At 37.1% G+C, this 17417-nt stretch overlaps 2 protein-coding genes across 2 annotated transcripts in view; both read right to left on the bottom strand.

The window, feature by feature from the left end:
* Positions 1 to 13536, bottom strand: part of LOC145894295 (cation-independent mannose-6-phosphate receptor-like) — a 29615-nt gene extending 16079 nt beyond the window's left edge. Inside the window, exons 1-26 of the mRNA XM_082982833.1 lie at positions 13303 to 13536; positions 12911 to 13038; positions 12412 to 12575; positions 11731 to 11892; positions 11273 to 11490; positions 10878 to 11000; positions 9449 to 9609; positions 9012 to 9137; positions 8463 to 8621; positions 7893 to 8042; positions 7586 to 7676; positions 7189 to 7306; positions 6938 to 7031; positions 6446 to 6639; positions 5972 to 6119; positions 5483 to 5654; positions 5043 to 5193; positions 4398 to 4520; positions 3833 to 4011; positions 3171 to 3372; positions 2822 to 2988; positions 2281 to 2444; positions 1741 to 1875; positions 1136 to 1322; positions 587 to 801; positions 147 to 229 (exon numbers count right to left, since the gene is read on the bottom strand). Coding sequence (XP_082838959.1) covers positions 147 to 229; positions 587 to 801; positions 1136 to 1322; positions 1741 to 1875; positions 2281 to 2444; positions 2822 to 2988; positions 3171 to 3372; positions 3833 to 4011; positions 4398 to 4520; positions 5043 to 5193; positions 5483 to 5654; positions 5972 to 6119; positions 6446 to 6639; positions 6938 to 7031; positions 7189 to 7306; positions 7586 to 7676; positions 7893 to 8042; positions 8463 to 8621; positions 9012 to 9137; positions 9449 to 9609; positions 10878 to 11000; positions 11273 to 11490; positions 11731 to 11892; positions 12412 to 12575; positions 12911 to 13038; positions 13303 to 13406 — 3918 coding nt within the window. The 5' untranslated portion in view covers positions 13407 to 13536. The remainder of the gene's footprint in view (positions 1 to 146; positions 230 to 586; positions 802 to 1135; positions 1323 to 1740; positions 1876 to 2280; positions 2445 to 2821; positions 2989 to 3170; positions 3373 to 3832; positions 4012 to 4397; positions 4521 to 5042; positions 5194 to 5482; positions 5655 to 5971; positions 6120 to 6445; positions 6640 to 6937; positions 7032 to 7188; positions 7307 to 7585; positions 7677 to 7892; positions 8043 to 8462; positions 8622 to 9011; positions 9138 to 9448; positions 9610 to 10877; positions 11001 to 11272; positions 11491 to 11730; positions 11893 to 12411; positions 12576 to 12910; positions 13039 to 13302) is intronic.
* Positions 13537 to 14088: 552 nt separating this feature from the next.
* LOC145895122 (fibroleukin-like) lies at positions 14089 to 16919 on the bottom strand. The gene is made up of 8 exons (XM_082983881.1): positions 16718 to 16919; positions 16398 to 16463; positions 16175 to 16210; positions 15813 to 15910; positions 15311 to 15410; positions 14969 to 15071; positions 14629 to 14778; positions 14089 to 14333 (listed from the first exon to the last, which is right to left on the bottom strand). Exons 1-8 carry the CDS (start codon positions 16902 to 16904, stop codon positions 14153 to 14155), a joined length of 921 nt encoding a protein of 306 aa, XP_082840007.1. The 5' UTR covers positions 16905 to 16919; the 3' UTR covers positions 14089 to 14152.
* Between the last annotated feature and the right edge of the window lie 498 nt (positions 16920 to 17417).

Raw genomic sequence — 17417 nt, 5'->3', positions numbered from 1 at the left:
GCAAGACACGCGCGAACAATACAGAGAATCGAGCTTTAATGGTGACCCCGAGGCTCTATATCGGCCGCCACATAGGGGTACATCCCACAGAATCATTATTCAACCCCACAAGTAAAAGCAACCAACATTGAAAAGAGTAAACTTACCTGGCAAGACCCGGAACCCTGGCACTTTCCAGTCGCTTGGTTTAAGGCGGAACAAATATTGATGTTGAAATTATATTCATTTCCTGTTGTATATTTAATGAGGATTAAAAACATATATTATAAATACTTCATCGCATTTTGTAACAGAAAACTTTACTGCAATAAACTTCCTATTGATCTTTAATATATTTCGACCCGGAGGTAATTTTCAGTTTCGAAACAAAGCAACTAATCACGTTCAAACACTCAAGTTACCATGGTCACAAGTTACATCTGATAGTAATACTATTTTCAACAACAAAAACCAACTAATTGTGTTTGAGCAACTGCAGGCAATAGCCATATTGAGTTTTAATCCATTTCAGATCAAGTAATTAGGATTATATTCAACTGCATTGCCTATTAGATTTGAGCACACAAAATTTCCATGTCTGCCTTACCGGCGGGGACGACATAGTCTGTACTGCTTTTGGTCAGTTGGGAAAGGTCGAAGGTCATGTGGTAGAGGGGGTCGGTGACATTGCACCCCTGACCTTTAACCTTGGTGACCGGGCAAGCGGCGGGCGTGTGCCACGCAAACAGAAATTCACACGGGTCTCCGTTCGGTTGCAACACCGGGGAAGCACCCTCGTCATCGGAGCATTGGAATAGGATTCTGTGGAGAAATGAATTTGTCTTAAAATATTTCGGTTTGGTTTAACCATAATATCAGAATACATACATGTTTGTGATACATTGATTGGTTGTAAAATAAAGAAAGAAAGTGTAAGTGCAAAGGTCAACAAAAGATACGAAAGTATAATGTAGATTTTTGTTTGCATGTTATATTTCCAGCAGATCATTTAGAAGAATATAGAACACCTCTTGATTGTATTCGGCAAAAACAAAAACGATAAGTTGATTATAAACAAAAATTTCGCCAAAAACAAAAACGATTATTGTTTAGAAAGGCGCACTCTCTAAAAATATAATTAGTCAAAAAAAATAACCTGGTCGAATATCGCCGCTTGGTGTCGTACGCGCACACGTCACCTCCCATGTACGTGAGCGTCACGGCTGAGTTGTGCCCGACGTCACTCGCTGCTGATGGATTCGATTGGACGAGACCGAGGTTGTGACCTTTGACCTGACCCCCGTTTGCAACTTTCTCAACGAAACAAGCACCAGAGCCAGAACCTATGTAACGATATTTTTGCAACGATATAAACCTAAGTAACGATATTTATGCAACGATAGCGTTGCAACGATTAGAATTAGAATCTATGCAACGATATTTTTCTAACGACATGAGCCCAAGCAATGATATTTTTTGGAAAACGACGTTTCATGTTGCTGGGATATGATGTAGACATCAATAAAAACAACTAAAAAAGCGAGTTTAAGTGTTTCGATTAAAAATGTGAAGTTAAATATGTTGGCTTAAGTTTTAAGCATCTAATTTCATCATATCCGTTTTTGGTGCACCCAGCGAATTATCATTGTGTGGTCGGTTTGGTAACAAAACGTCGAATACAATAACAGTGGTTTCGCCAGGAGAGCAATTTCGAGTTCAATTAATTTCAATACAACTCTGTAAAAAATGTTGAAACCTTACCTGAACAGCCATGGACAGGTGGTAGTGGTCGACACACACTGAGGTAGAATGTTCTTCCCTTCGCATCATTCACCACAATCCACGGTTTGTCGGATTGAGATAGGGGGGTGAGATCGAACTGATTTCCAAACTCGTCTAAAATTCGTGAAACAAATGTTCTTGTAGCAGTTGTTTGTAATTTGGGAGTCAAATTAAAGCAAATGAAGAAATTCAATCAACGCTGCTAACTATATATGTTTCAACGTAATTTCACATCAAAGCCTTTCATATAAAAGTACACTGACAAATATCTTGATGCATACAGGTAATATCTCACCAGTATGACAAATACAGTGCTTGTGGTTAAAGATGTTATTTTTGAAGTAACAAAACTACTTGAAGTACTTTTTTCAGTAAAGTCTACGGCCTATGACATTAACGTATGTTTCGACGCGATAACACAATAACAAATGGAGCAGGGAGTACGTATCGACGTTGGTAGTTAAAGAAAAAATGTTTTAAAATTCAGCGTTTTCATTGATAAAACCAGTGCAGCCTTACCGGTAACAAGGCAATCCACAGGCTCGGGTTGACAAGCTAGGGAAGTTTGGAAATCGAACAGAACGTAATTTCCATCCAACGAGTTGAAAGTAGGGTTACCACGAGCCACAGTGCGATTGCAGATAAAAGATATCTTGTAATACTCGAATTGCAGCTGAGTATTTCTGTAAAAGTTAGCAGTTTTTGTGTAATTTAGATTTCCATAAACGTAATATTGACGCAACTTGACAAAGACTTCTTCTGTGACCAAAGTACAAAATTACAACACGTTTCTAAAATATACAAACTTGTTATTTTAAACCAGTGAAACATGTGAATTGTATTTATAAAGTTGCACTTATGTTGAAACACCATCATTTTGAACTGGAGTTTTACATCAAAAACAATTTCTAAATTCATTTGTTCTCTGTTTGAGTCGCGTTTCTTCTTCACAAACAATCCATGATTTAACTGTTTCGTTTGTGCAAGGAATTAACCTTAGTTGTGGACAAAGGTTGGTGTCAACAGAAAATTAAACTATGGAATATTATAAAACATTCACCTCTTTGTAGTGGTGTATTGGATGTAGAGATTACCATCGTCGGAGTAAGACGGGGCTGAGTGACTTTGTACTCTCTGCTGATAATTTCCATCTGATATTTTTTTGCACCCGGCTAGTTTTGACGACTGCCCCGTTCCACAATCACTCACATTCCCACAAACGTTTATCTGCAAAAAAGAGTTTATTTTTTAGCAATTCAGGTACAAATGCAACATGAATGCCACAATGAGAAGCTATGCCACATAGCCAAAAGCAAACCCAGTCTATAAACCCATCTTGGCTGACAACTTCTTATTCAAAGGTCATCAAGAGGTTAAATGTAAATCAGTTTGTAAAAAAGGAAACATACCTCGTAGGTGGTTCCCCCGCCACTGATGACGTAGGGACGAGCGGGGTCACGCTTGAGCGGTTGCAGGTTGAACGTGTATTGGGAGTTTGAACTGGAAACTTCGCATTCGGTGTTGTTCATTACTCCCTTGTTGGAGGTGATGGCGCAAGCCGCTTCAGTGTTCCACATGAACGATGCGGAACAACCGGTGCTTTCCAAAAACCTAGGTTAACATATGTACAGTGGGGTGGAGGTGCTTGAAGCGTTAACGTTTCACAAGATTGTGCACCTTGACATGAATCACCACTGGAAACATGCGATGTTAGGTTAAATTTTGCACAGTACGTTTTGGTTTTATTGCTTTTGAAATAATCTCAGTCTGTTTTGGTTTAAGCTTTGTCGGGGGGAATGCATAACATTTTTCACAAAACGAAACCTTACAGCAAGGGTCGTTAGTTTACAGTATGTGATTTTTTAAAAACTTACATTTTTAAACATAACACTGTTTTATTGATTGCAGACAAGATGCTGTAAACACTATTAAGTGGAATAGTGACTTTGTTGCTACCTTAAACTTCAATTTACTTTAAATTCTTAATATTTACACAAATTATTTCACTGAATGACGTCATGTAAAAAACATTTTCTGAAAATCTTATTGTTCTATGATAGGTTGTAATTACCTCGGAGAGCTTGCAAGGACGCCCTTCTCACATATAAAATGTATATGAGTCGAAAAACTGCCACGCACTCCCCCATCCGTGCACTCACTACCATTTGTATACGTCAGAAGCAGATGCCCTGACCTCTCGATCACTGGCGCCGAAGTCGGACGACCGAGAGATGGGAAGTCGATTCGCTCCTTTACAAAAACGTTGCAAATTTCACCGTTTTGCAGTTGTTCTGCCTTTAATGCGAATGTCACAATAACCATATGCATAATTTTTAGTGTTTAAAACCATTTCTGTTGGCGATGTTAATACAAACATGTTTAACAAAAAGGGAACGTGAACAGAAGTCCTTACGCAAATTTAAATGCAAAATATTCGATCTTGCGGAAAAAAATTCGCTCTAAAATCAGCCCAAAAATCACTTTTTTGATTTAATTTATGTTGGGAAAAAACTGTTTTGCATAAAAAGGATAAAAAGTTGGTAATTTCGTTTTTAAGAAACAATATAGGGGCACCAAATAACACAGTTACATGCAAGCTATGCGGTAAAACTGAAAGCGAAAGGGAGGTGACATACTTGTCCATTTGAATCTATTGAAGTCTGACAGACACCGGCCAATGCATCGCATTCCATCTCTTGGTTGCCACGAACTTCATTGACCGGACGACAAACGTTCAAGTAATATTTCTTCTTCCGTGTCTGTCAACGAGATGGAAACGTTGTGGTCATTTACACACTGTCGACATCTGGTACTGACGTCATTTTATCATGTGAGCGACAAAGAAAAACACGTGAACGTGAAAACAGAATCTGTTTTAAGAGTTGTAGCATGCAGTTACGTTTATAAAAGATTTACAAAAAGTCTTTTACGGGAAATACAGCCAAGCTTTGTCACCCTTCGTTCAGTCAGCTTATTCTTATGACTGGGGTTGCAATATCAAAAGTTAAACACATTACAACCATACACCGACAGTGATCGTCTGTTACGCTTTTTTGAATTTCTGAATATACTGTTACGTATAAAAAAACAGATCCGCCGGTCAACGCCGACCTGCGTAGGCTGATTTTTGCAGTCATTTTATGGCATTTTTCGCACATTTTGACCTGTCAATTGTCACACAATCAAGAACTAAATCGCCACAGACTTTGCAAACCACAGATCACCGAAACCTCATTACGTCACAGCCCCTTAGCAACGCCCTTGCAACAGGGGACAAATACCTGCTCTCCTTCTGTGCCAGCCATCACTGACCAGTTGGCATCTTCGTCATCTTCGGATTTAGCAAGACTCGATAGATCGTATTGTTCGCCAGTTGTGGGGTCGGTTACCATGCATTGTACGGAGGCGGCAGGACATACGTACGACGTATACCTGGGAAAGACGGAGAAATTCAGGTTTAAGTGGCGTTTAGAAGTACAATGACGCGTAAAGTTTATCGAGCCTGGGAAAACCTGCTCATGAAAAGTATGTATTTTGTTCAGAGTTTATTGTCGGTGCCATGACAACTACACTATATAAATTATTCGTAAGGCACAAACCCTGCCAAAAAAACAATTGCGGAAAAATTAAACTTTAACTCCTCTAATTTCGTCATGACAACCTTGTACAGTACATTAGCAAAACCCCAACTAATCTACAAACTAATCATATGTAATCTTACCAGTTGAAGAGATAAGTGAAGTTGCCCTCGCTCACATATTGAGGTTTTCCAGCTCCAACCTTGGTGTCACATAGAAATGATATTTGTGTGGATCGATTGTGGAGATGGTTACTATACGAGTCGCCGTTTTCATACAGGAGTTTTACAAAACCATTGTAGTAGGTGAGAGTCTCTGCAAAGCAAAACAAACAGTGATAAAAGTTTACTGGTTTCAACCGAAATTCGATTTTTGAGAACTGTTCTTCTGGCGTAAGGTTACGAGATTTTATTACAACCGACGTTTCGTAAAATATCGTAACCTTATGCTAGAAAAACAGTTCTTTCAAATCACAATGCCTGACAGCAAGATTAGCACTATATACAATATTAGATAATTCAGTTTGTGAAGTGAAATAAAGACATTAAACGTCATTGTTGGTCGTTTGGTAAACTGATATTTCCATTGTTGCGTCACAAACACAACGCTGTTACGCAAGATGCAAGACTAACCCGATGCTTGTCCCGTCGTAAACGAACGTCCCGAACCTCCCAACTCGACCTGGCACGTTCCTGGGGAATCCCCGGTTGCGCTATTGCATGGGGTGTTCGCCAACTTGTCGCAAACGTTCAGGAAATAATCGTATTGATTAGTAGAAACCTGAAAACAAACGGTCATTTTAGGAACATATCTGACGGTTTTCTTCCATATAAACAAAATAGCCAATGCAATAGTCGAGAATTTCATGCTACAGACGTTTCGTTTGTTGTACTACTACAACCATTTTCACTGTAAAACGCAGATGAGTCTTTCCAACGGTTATTTTTAAACGTCGGGGTCACCAATGTGGCACAGAAGGTTGCTTTCAACACCTCAGTAAGTAGTGGAGGAGATTTTCTAATTTACCCTATCACAGCTTATTTTTGACTGTTTTGTTGGTACAGTACCCGTAATTTACATCAATAACAGTGACAAATGTTTCAGACCTTGTACATATTGTCCTTGGCAGACTTGGTCAGTCTACGGAGATCAAAGGTCAACCCGGACTCCTCATCGGACACCATACAATTGGTTCCAGTAACAGCTTTCAAAGGACAAGCGGCAGCCGTATACCAGCTCAGAGCAAGTTGACATCCGTCGCTCGACATATACTTGAATACAGGACTGCCCTCCAAATCACCTATTTGCAAGAAAAAAGATTTTTTGTGCATGTTTAAACAATGGTAACACGATAAGTTATATAAGAAAAAAAAATGAGTCATTCGTTGTTATATTTTTTTCTGATATGTATATTTCGGCTGCAATTAGACATCATCAACATCACTTATTCATATGGACTGACTTATGTTTTTAATATATATGTATAACTTGTCAAAAAAATCAGATGCCAAGTTTTTGTTGCCCAAAAGACTGTTTGGTAATTCTGATACTTACTTAAAGAATTTTATATATGGTAACATGATGGAAGAATTTTATACCTGGTCTGCAGTACAAGGTTATTTTCGTAGTTCTCCCAACTCCCGTCTCCGGACAAACATCTCCATTCGAATAAAACATCACAAGTTTGTTGTTCTGCAACAGAAAAAATAATTCACATTAAATCAAAGCATCTATGAATAAAAAATTATGCAGATCCTAACTGCTGACTGCATGTTACACTTAAACCTAAAGTGGAAAATCATGCTAAATCAAATTCGGCTTGCATTGCGTGAAATTAAGAATATATTACCTGTCTTGTAATGTTATAGTGGGCGTACGAACCAAATGAAACATGTTGACTGCTTTTGAGTCTGCACACTGCTGCTCCCGGTGGACAGGGAGTTGTAACGCGATCCCTTAGAATTTCCCTTCAAAATATTAGCTTTGTTGTTATAACTCCAAACATCATTTATTAGGAGGATATTGCAACATAGTACATGCCACAATCTGTTTCATAAACAAATTTACCATTTATCAACTAAAACTACACATTTAACAAATGCCTGTTGAATACTAAATATTAGCTTTGTTGTTACAATTCTAAGGAACACCATATCATATAACAAAAACAAAATTACACGCAACACATTCAAAAAATTTATTTTTGAACCAACTGCCAAAAAACTAAATACTCAGCAATAACTCACCCGCAAACATTGATGAAATATCTCGGAGCGTTAATGTGAGACACTCCAATTACATCTGTTCTCAACACCTCCCAGTTCTCTTCACCACCTCCTAGTGGTAATTGTGCAAAAATAACATATTTAATACCAAGATTTTGGCATCATTTAAAAATGATTTAACAGTTTTGACTCCTGTACTGTGTTGATAAAGGCAACAAGCCAAAAATAGTGTGGGTGAGGCAGCTTGTACTCTAATGTGTTGTTAATCATGGCACATTAAAAACATTAATATTCAAAAAAAAATTTATATTTCTAAATAAAAACCAACCGTTAATCTTTGTCAGTGATGAGAGGTCAAATGTTTGACCTTGGCTGTCAGTCAAATGACAGACAGGTTGCGAGGTGCAGGCATTCGCAGTTTGCCAGTCGAAGTAGTACGTGCAGTGAAGTTCATGACTGAATGTCGGTTTACCAATACCTGATATTACAAAATAGAGCGAGAACATTAATTTAATACAATTACATAATAGCTTAGTGCTGGTTATAGAGCAAAAACATTAAGTGGAAAAATGACAAACAAAATTTATGAAAAAAATTACAATTTATATATAAAAGATTATTTTTTGCTATCTATTGTTTTGTGTTTGATGCTGTACTGAACACAATATTATGTTTTTCTACATATATGCGACTTTCTGTAATGATGTCTTGTGACATGTTGAAAAAAAGAATTCCTAAAGTTTGCATTTATAACGTAGTTGGATCTGAGACAACAGATCAGGACACCAGTAAAAAAGAAAGAAAATAATAAAATACTTTAGAAAAACAAGCGAACTGTTACTCCAATACCAAAAAAGCATTAGCATCATCTACATGATGTAAGATTTTACAAATTTACCTGCTGTTTTGTTGCAATGAAAAATGATGACGGATCTTCTACGGAGTCCATTGCTGTTACAGCGCTGACCATTTTTGTAAGTAATGGAAAGTTCTTCATCAACATACTGCAGTTGATAGTTAGATGATGATCCAGCATTATAACCAGCCCCATTATTGTCTGAAGCAAACAAATAATGAATCAACATATGTTTTGAATTGAGAGCTGTATATGATGAAAATATGTAGTTCCAAGTTGGAACTTCCAACTGCATAATGTTTTATGCAGTATCATTCAAAAAGCGTCATAACAGTGCAAGCTCAGAATTGAACAAAAAGTGACAGACACATAGAAACCTAATGACAATTATATTTTCTGTTAATTTTTAACTGAAATTTTTGCAGAGCTAGAAAGCATCAACATTTCAGTTCACATAAATTTACAGTTTATTATGTTTTTTTGACCATTCTTTTCTTTGAATGGCTCAAAAAAAATCTAAAAATGTCAGACTGATTCTTTCGATAAAAAAAATCTTAACATTTGTTGGGAAAAAAGAACAGGGGTTTTTACTTGATTGACAAACAGCAACATCATTCTGAGTGCTAGGATCTTGATTTGCTGAACATGCAACGTGTATACCACCGCACACATTAAGAAAATATGTTGTCCCTTGGTTATCATTGGTTGCAACTTCATCTGAAAGAAAATATATTTACAGATAACGCAGAGGCTTTTGACTACAGTTGCATCATGTGCAAAAAGTTTGTGGAACAGTTTTAATGGATTCACGATTTTGATCAACAAGGCATCAGGTTTAAAGAGCTGGCCTGGCAAAAATATTTGTTAAATTTTGACGTTTTTCTGTTGTCCTAAATGACCTTTTTTCACAGTGCAAAATTAATGAAAACAAAGTCTTGACAAATTTGTTTCGATGCAAATGCCTGATAGCATCTGCAACTAATTGATAAAAGGGGGGACCTTCAACACAGTGCTAAGATGTTGCTTACACTGAGTTTTTTTGGTCAAAGGTGCAAGGTCCAACTCAATCCCATGCTTCTGTATATCCAACTGACATGTTTTGCTCCTCACAAAATCAGCAGGACAAGCAGCCTCTGTCCACCACTCGATGGTGTACTGACAGTTTAATGTACTGGTCAATATTGGTGGTCTATATAAAAACATAAACCTTGTTATAAACATATGTGAGAATAGTATATAATGCATCAGTTCAAATTTAAATACTAATTCAAGAAGTATTGGTTTGTATCCGTGAACGACATTTTCTAAAAATTCAAAGATTGAGCAGAACGTTAAATTGCGAAGGAGTTACATAATCCATTAACACCAAGGTAATTGTTTTAGTTTTCAGGATCACTGTTACAACAACGAAGATGGAACAGTTTGACACTTTAGTGCTGGTCATAAGCCCAGTTTCTTAAACAAAATTAAAAAAAGGCAAAAATAGAAAGCAAAGTTGACTTGACATGATAAACATCCAAAAAAATGAAAAATCCTATCCACATAACACTGTAAGACATAAAAAAATGGTTTTGGAGCATATGCACCAAGATATCAATGAGGTTTCATATGCAGGTTGAATAGTGTGTGTGCTGCAACCGGTGCATTGTTGTCTGATTTAATATGGCTTCCTGTATAAAAATGTTGCAATACAGGACTTACAATCTTCCTGCAGTTTGCACCACTCAATAAACGCACGCAAGAATGTTTGATTTATACTAATTGGTGCTTGTGTTACTTGAAAGATTTTTTCAACATATCAGATTGACAAATGCAATGTGAGCAACAATATGTACAGAGGAAAATGTATGCCATGTCACATGTGTCACATGGCGCACAGCCAACCACATGACCTAGTGACTCAGTTATGGCCAAAAACCAAAGGAACAATTATTGCTAAAAAGTTTACTGAAAAAAAAACTGAAAAAGGCTTTATCAGTAAAACAAAAAACAGCATCTTGCACGAGTATAAATAGACTGGCCCATATTACTGTTAACACTGTCATGTTAAAGACGTTTCGACAAAAACTGTGACGTCGGTCAGGTCAGCTCCTTATATTGATGGAGCTCTACCAATCGCGTCAGTCAAACTGATGATGACAAAAGTTTTTGTCGAAACGTCTTTAACATGACAGTGTTAACAGCAATATGGGCCAGTCTATTTATACTCAGCATTATGAGAAAACCCGTGAGTTGTGTTCCTAAGCATCTTGCATGTTATCACCTCATGCATGATAAACAAACACAAGATAATAGCAAACAATTGAAACATGTTCTGTCTGTTTTTCGGATTAAGCTACAATTTCCTGTTTAGGGGTTTTTACAATTAAAGGTTCACAGCAGTGCAGATTTTTACACAGTGATGCTACATAGCATGTGTACTGACTGTCACATTACAGCATGTTTTACTGTACTTACTTGCTGCCTCCACGGGTATTGCCAGGACACACAAATGTCACGATCACTTGTGGCGTAAAACTTCCACATTCTGGCGGTTTCGTATTTCCCGGTTGTGGGCTGAATTGATAGGCAAGAACCAACCTAAACACAACAATCTGGTGAAACCCTTAAAAAGTTTTGCTGGGTGGCCAGAAATTAGTTACATAAATACTGACAAAGGCCAGAGACCTAACCACAGTTGCTAGGAATAATTTTGTTTGTATTATTTTGCCTTTTAAGCATTATATTGTGCATTTATAGCTTGTCAATATATGTATATGCATATTATACACAGCTTTTTGACACACTACCACAACAATTTGAATACACTGCACCACAAAATATTATACATATCTTGCCCACATTGCGTTTACCTGTTCTGTTTAGTGACATTGACTTCAGACCCAGGAACACCCAGCGAGTAAGAATGACCTCCCTTGACAAGACAGGCTGCAGAGCCACTGGGACAATTTCCCAGCACAGAAAAAACTTTATCACCTCTTACAGATTTTATGTCTCTGCAGACATTAATGTACAGTCCATCGGTGGTTTTTTCATTGGAATTAGGGTCAGTGACAAAGTACCCACCCATCTGAAGAGAAGAAAAATGGATGACTGATTTAAATTGTAAACGAACTTATTTCAAGTTTTACTGTTAAAAAATATGTAACCATTCAATAGATTTCAAACTTTATTTTTGAAAGAAATATAGAAATACAATTGTTTGATGAATTAAACTCATAGCAACGAGTGCAGGAATTGCATGTAAGTTAAAAATGTGCTATTTAAAATTAGTTGTATAAAAAACCATTGTATGTTATTTGGAACAAACCTGTTTTATTAAACTATTCAGGTCCCGCTTTTTGTCGTTTGAATCATATCCATAACATCGAACTTCTTTGATAGCATCATACTCTGAAGGCCGACAAACTTTGCTAGTTTCCCACAGAAAATCAACACTGCATTCATCTGATGATATTACCTCTGGAGAGCCCTACGTTGTTCCAAAACAAATTTATTTAAGTCCACTAGCCTAAATGCTCAACGGCAATTAAGTTTTAAACTTTGTTCCAGAAAACATTGTCATTAAATACTATGTTCATTATGCCATACCCCAAGGGTGGCCAAACTATCAGGCATGCCCCAAAAGTGGCACATTGCACATTTAAACATGGCACCCTAGACCCCAGAGATAATAAAAGGTAAAGCATGCCTGTGAGTTTTATTAAAATTTATTCTAATTAAGTAAACAAATTTAAAATAAATGATGGTAGTGAAAGTTGGGGCACAATCTGAGTTAAAAGTAAAAAAAAATTGGCCACCACTTCAATACCCAAAGCAATTGGTGATATAATGCCTGCTTAATAGTATATATATAGAGAACTGAGGTTAAACTTGAGTAATTGAGTGTTCGGATGACTAAGCAAATCCTAAAATGACAACACTTGTTGTATGAGGAAGTTTGAAAACTTAAAATTAAAAGATCTAAATGCAGAGCTACTTCAGGACATACCAGTGTTGTTGAGCATTCAAATGTGATGCTGCTTCTGTATGAATAGGACACACCATTCCTTGTGGTACAGTTTCTTGTTGTGTTGTACTCCAGGTAGAAGGAAACTGCTGTTTCAGAAGCTGCCGCTATGTCAGGGGGTTTATCAAACTTACCGAATGACAACCCTGAAAAGACAAACAATCAATGGATGGGCTAAGTGTTGCAGAATATATTGTACAAAAATATAAAAAACACACATGTCTATGATACAATAAATTACATGTAACTCATTAGGTGATAATTCTGAGAACAAAAAAGGACACCGAAAACATAGACATATTTTCTACATATGGGCCAGTTTTTTTGTTTCCAGGATTACAAGTTTGTTGAATAGTGTGTTGCAAAGTTCATAAAGTTAAATGTGCAAAAAAATAACATTTAGGTGTGGTCTTAATGCCACAAAAATAAGAGAGTTTAAATAATTATTTTGAAAAGAAAGTTACGGATGAAAATAAAATACCTGTGGATTGTTGTTTTTTACAAACTGTGCTTCCTCCATCGCAAATAGAGTTTGGCAAAGAATTGCAAAGACTTATGTAATAAACTGATGTAGAACTGTCATTGTTGTTCTGATGTACTTCCCAAACACTAAAAACATCACACAAAAAACATTGCGATTATTTAAAGCTGTTTTCCCAAAGCAGTTTAGGAAGTTCTGTGGCACAAGTTATTCATAAGCTAATATAATTCCGTCACTTGTAAATCAACACTATAATTATATTTTTTTGATTTAGCCTATATTCGTTAATATTTTTCCTCCAAAACTTTGCCACAAACAAAAATAGCCCGTGTCCCGTGTATTGCCACTCTACATGTAAAACACATGTGGATTTAAGTTATAACACATATTACCCTTGTAAATCTGTCAGATTTCTTCCGTGTACGTTACTGCAACTTTGGAAGACTTCACCGGCGTTAACGATACTTAGCAACGAGATAAGCAAGAGCAACCGCATTACTTAATGTGTTTTATTTATTTAGACACTTCAATACTTTCTGAAACTATGCAATTAGTTCATTTCATGCGTCGGAACCAGTAAATGTTTTGTTGAATTTCACGACAGGTACCAACTACCAACACAGCGAAATCCGATTCCATTTAATGCTGATGTTTTGTAAAGTCACGTGCGGTTGCGTAAAATAAATCAACCGGAACGATAAAACAATATTGTAGTCAAACTGTAATATTGAAATTTCTTTATATCACAGAACAAACCAATTGACAATATGGAATCTTGTGATGGTAACACATACTAACACTCCTGCATATTTGACTATTTTAGAACTAATTTGTTTTAGAATGCGTGTTTGGCGGGCTGCAGCAAACAACGCAGGATACCTCACGACGTACTTCAGACATTTGACAGTTTAAAAAAGGAATAAGACATGTGTTACTTAACTAGGAGCAGCATTTTACTATTGTCATGGGGTTACGAGCCGTACGTATGTATACTATGTCGACTGCACTACAACACCAGTCGCGACTTTTGCCACTTATTTTTGGAAACAAGGAGCCTCAAAAAGAAACGAAACTGGGGGACTTTTATCCGTTAAATGTGGTGAAATCAGGCAAACTTGCGAAAACTGACTCTGGCAACTATACTTGTCCAAGAAAACAAATACAAGATTTTCATGCGGAAAATGTATTATAGAACTTGTCCATTGATCATAAGGAAAGGTTTCTTAAAGACACGGAAACACATCAGTCACATCTGACTCTCACATCAGTTGTATCTATTCCTCCCCAGGTGTCCAAACGTTTGAACCAACTGATCGTGTTCTGGGCAGAAGATTGTGGGTTCCAGTCCGCGTTGAGGCGAGCGTAAGTGCAGGAGTTGTGCCAAAATCCCCCGTACATTTCAGCACAGTTTCCCGACAACCAACTGAAATTAAAAAGGACAAAAATCGCTTATTTAGTTAAAATTGAGTTCCAAAATGTGAAAACTTTTCTTTCGAACTGACAGCATAAGATTTTTGCATGTGAAACAACCTGATTGTACACTAACAATACAAAAAATGAAGATTTCATGCATGCAAGGGCTCATCACCAATAATTTCTTATTGTGTGTCTAGCTTTGAGTGTAGTTGTCACAAAGTAGGGCGTATCGTTCTTGATTGGATTTTGTCCCAAGTTATTTTGACAACAGAAATGTACTTGTAGCATCACGTGGTGCTTACTTGTCGTTGTCTGAATCAGGGGTAGAGAAATACATTCCGTTAACGTCTTTGGTCGGGTCGTTTGCTGGTGTCAGACTGTCTCCTGCGTTACCACTGTAACCCGACACTTGGAGACGGTAGAGTTCTGATTCGTTTGCAACTTGAAATGTTCTGCGATAGAGAACAGTTTTTAGGCTAGGTTGAACGACAAGGCTTTATATTAAACTTCTATTGTTTTTCACGTCTGTAACTGACTTTAAAGTTGAAATTGGGGCTTTTAAATTCAAATAACAATGTGACACCTGCTCCTTTGTCCATTATATAATTAACTACACGAACAAATTAGTTTATCTGTTAGTACCCATAGTCAGCCGAACTGTATGCTGGGTTGGCATCAGGAAACCAGATTTCAAGGTTCAGGCGGCATCCACCATTCTTCGTCATCCTGTGCAAGTTTTCAAGACCTAAGAATAAAATTATTATCACCTACTGAAGGCCATAGTGATTTTTGGTATTTTTCCCGATCCCAAAATTTTTTTTTAAAAATTTTGGAGTTGTTTGCATTTGAATTAAGCTCTTCTGGGCACGAATCCATTCACACTTTCCAAACGTTTGCTTTAAGTCAGCAATCGTATACACAAAATAAGCCGAGTATTGAACAAGCAAGTATTGAAGATATAGCGGACAAACTAAAGTGACTTACCCCACCAAAACTCGGAGCTCAAATCTCCAAATCCGTTTTTATATTCATCCCATGTTCTAGCTTTAAAATTCACGTTGCCGCTCCATCTTCGTTGGATCACCTAAGAAAACCAATATTGTGATATTTTGTGCAAATCTGTTGTTCTTTAGGCTTCAGAAGATAACCTTTGAATATGTTTAGATTGGGAATTTTTAAGTGCATTATGGTTTATTCCCTATAGGTTCTCAAACTGTGCATTGCGACGTCCGCAAGTGCGTTTATTTTTTTTTAAGTTTTCAAGTGCGTCGTGCATGTAATAACTTACAAGAAAACTGGAGGCAAATAATATCTTAAGTCAGCCTTCTGCGACGATTCGCGTGATAAATTAATAATTGGTGAATCTTTCCCAGTGCGTAGCACGCGAAAAAGTTTAAGTACCACCGGTCTTAATACATGTACCATGCATGGTGTAAATACAGAGCAGGGAAATTGGGTGTTATAGTTGAGCAGATTTGTTTCCTACCGTCCAACCGCCTGAGCACAAAACTTCAACTCCAGAAGTTAGATTAAACTTTCCGTCTTGTGTAAAGTCCGAGCACGCATTGTTGGCGTTTTCATATTCTAAAAAATAAATTGAAATTTTGACAAAAACATATTTCACCTACAGAGTCAGAAAAAATATATTTTTCTGAAAAAAACATCTATGGATGCACTGTTTAATTCGCATTTTCAGCTTTGCACAAAAACTACCGATGCATTTGTCAACCGACAGTCTGCTAGGGTAGCTTGGTTCAAGCATATATACAGCAGTGGGAAGATGTGATTAACAAAAAAAAAAACATGAAAACAAGTAAGCAATTCGCCCAACAATCAAATAATATTTACCTGGTTCGTCCGAGTCATCATTAGATTCTTTCAGTTCTAAAACAGATTATTTTCGAAATTATAAAAGTATCATATAGCTCGGTCATATAGCATTGAATTCAATTGCAAACACAACAGTGGTAACATTTAGTTTTGTCATATTTTAAGATCCATTCTTGGATACAAAATAAATTGAAATGAATCCTATATATTTTACTCAACATATACATGTTTACAAACTTACTGTCAATTGCTTCGTCAAGTTTCGCAATCAATTTGTCTGAAACCTCCTTCAAGCTTGCGTTAATCTCTGCACAAAAACAAACATTAGTTCGAAAAAAACGGCATGTCTGAAATATCGTTTCATTAACTATCAATTCATATAATAATCGCACTCCCAAGCATCAAAAATCGAGACTAAATCATGATTGAATTGTTCAATCGGTAAAAAACTACATGACTGCAATATACAGTTCGGTGTAACGCAGACTCTTAGGTGGGATTGGGCGATATCATGATATGTTGTTCCGATTAGGATAACCATAGGAGTATTGAGTTACTTACGAGCAAGCGAGTTCAATACGCCCATCTTAAACTGCTTCAGGTCCGCAGCGGGGTCAGGTACTTCCCCTGGGGCCGATTGGGGCTCACACACCGAGGTGGTTTCGGTGGTCAGTCGGCATTGTGATGACGTCACCGAGTGAAGAACTCCGAACAAACAGCAGACGACGACGAGAGAATATTGAAACATTGTTTTAGTGTAACTGGCGCTGTAGATATATAAACGGCTTTAGATAAAAATAACTTCTACTATATTAACTACACAAAGTCAAACATGCATTGAAACGAACTTTGTGATAAGTTTAACATCGGTTATGACGTAAACATATGTTTTACAACCTATAGGTGAACTATTCGCAATTTACTCGCTAACATTTCACATTCGTCGGCCAAATGCACAGAAGCAACTATACTGAAGTAAAAACCACACTCATTCAACAGCTCATTCGAATGCGAATAAATCTTCATACATTAGGCGGACTTATATAAGGAATTATACCGGCGGTGAATCACTTGTTCGGCCGCAGATATCCTTGCGATTAGCATACAGTATCAATAGAGGCCTTGATGCAATCGTTGATCGACCACTTGAAGCACTTTTAAGCTGCCCCGGGCAAATTTCCCGATTTGGGATTTGCATACTTAGTGACAAACAGTCGAATAATTGCCCCTTTGTTTGGAGAAACAACTTGCTTCTATTCTT

The sequence above is a fragment of the Ascidia mentula genome, chromosome 3 (genome assembly GCF_947561715.1).
Source record: "Ascidia mentula chromosome 3, kaAscMent1.1, whole genome shotgun sequence".
NCBI lineage: Eukaryota > Metazoa > Chordata > Ascidiacea > Phlebobranchia > Ascidiidae > Ascidia > Ascidia mentula.
Note: the sequence above shows the minus strand (reverse complement) of the source record. Positions and strands in the feature narration are given on the sequence as shown.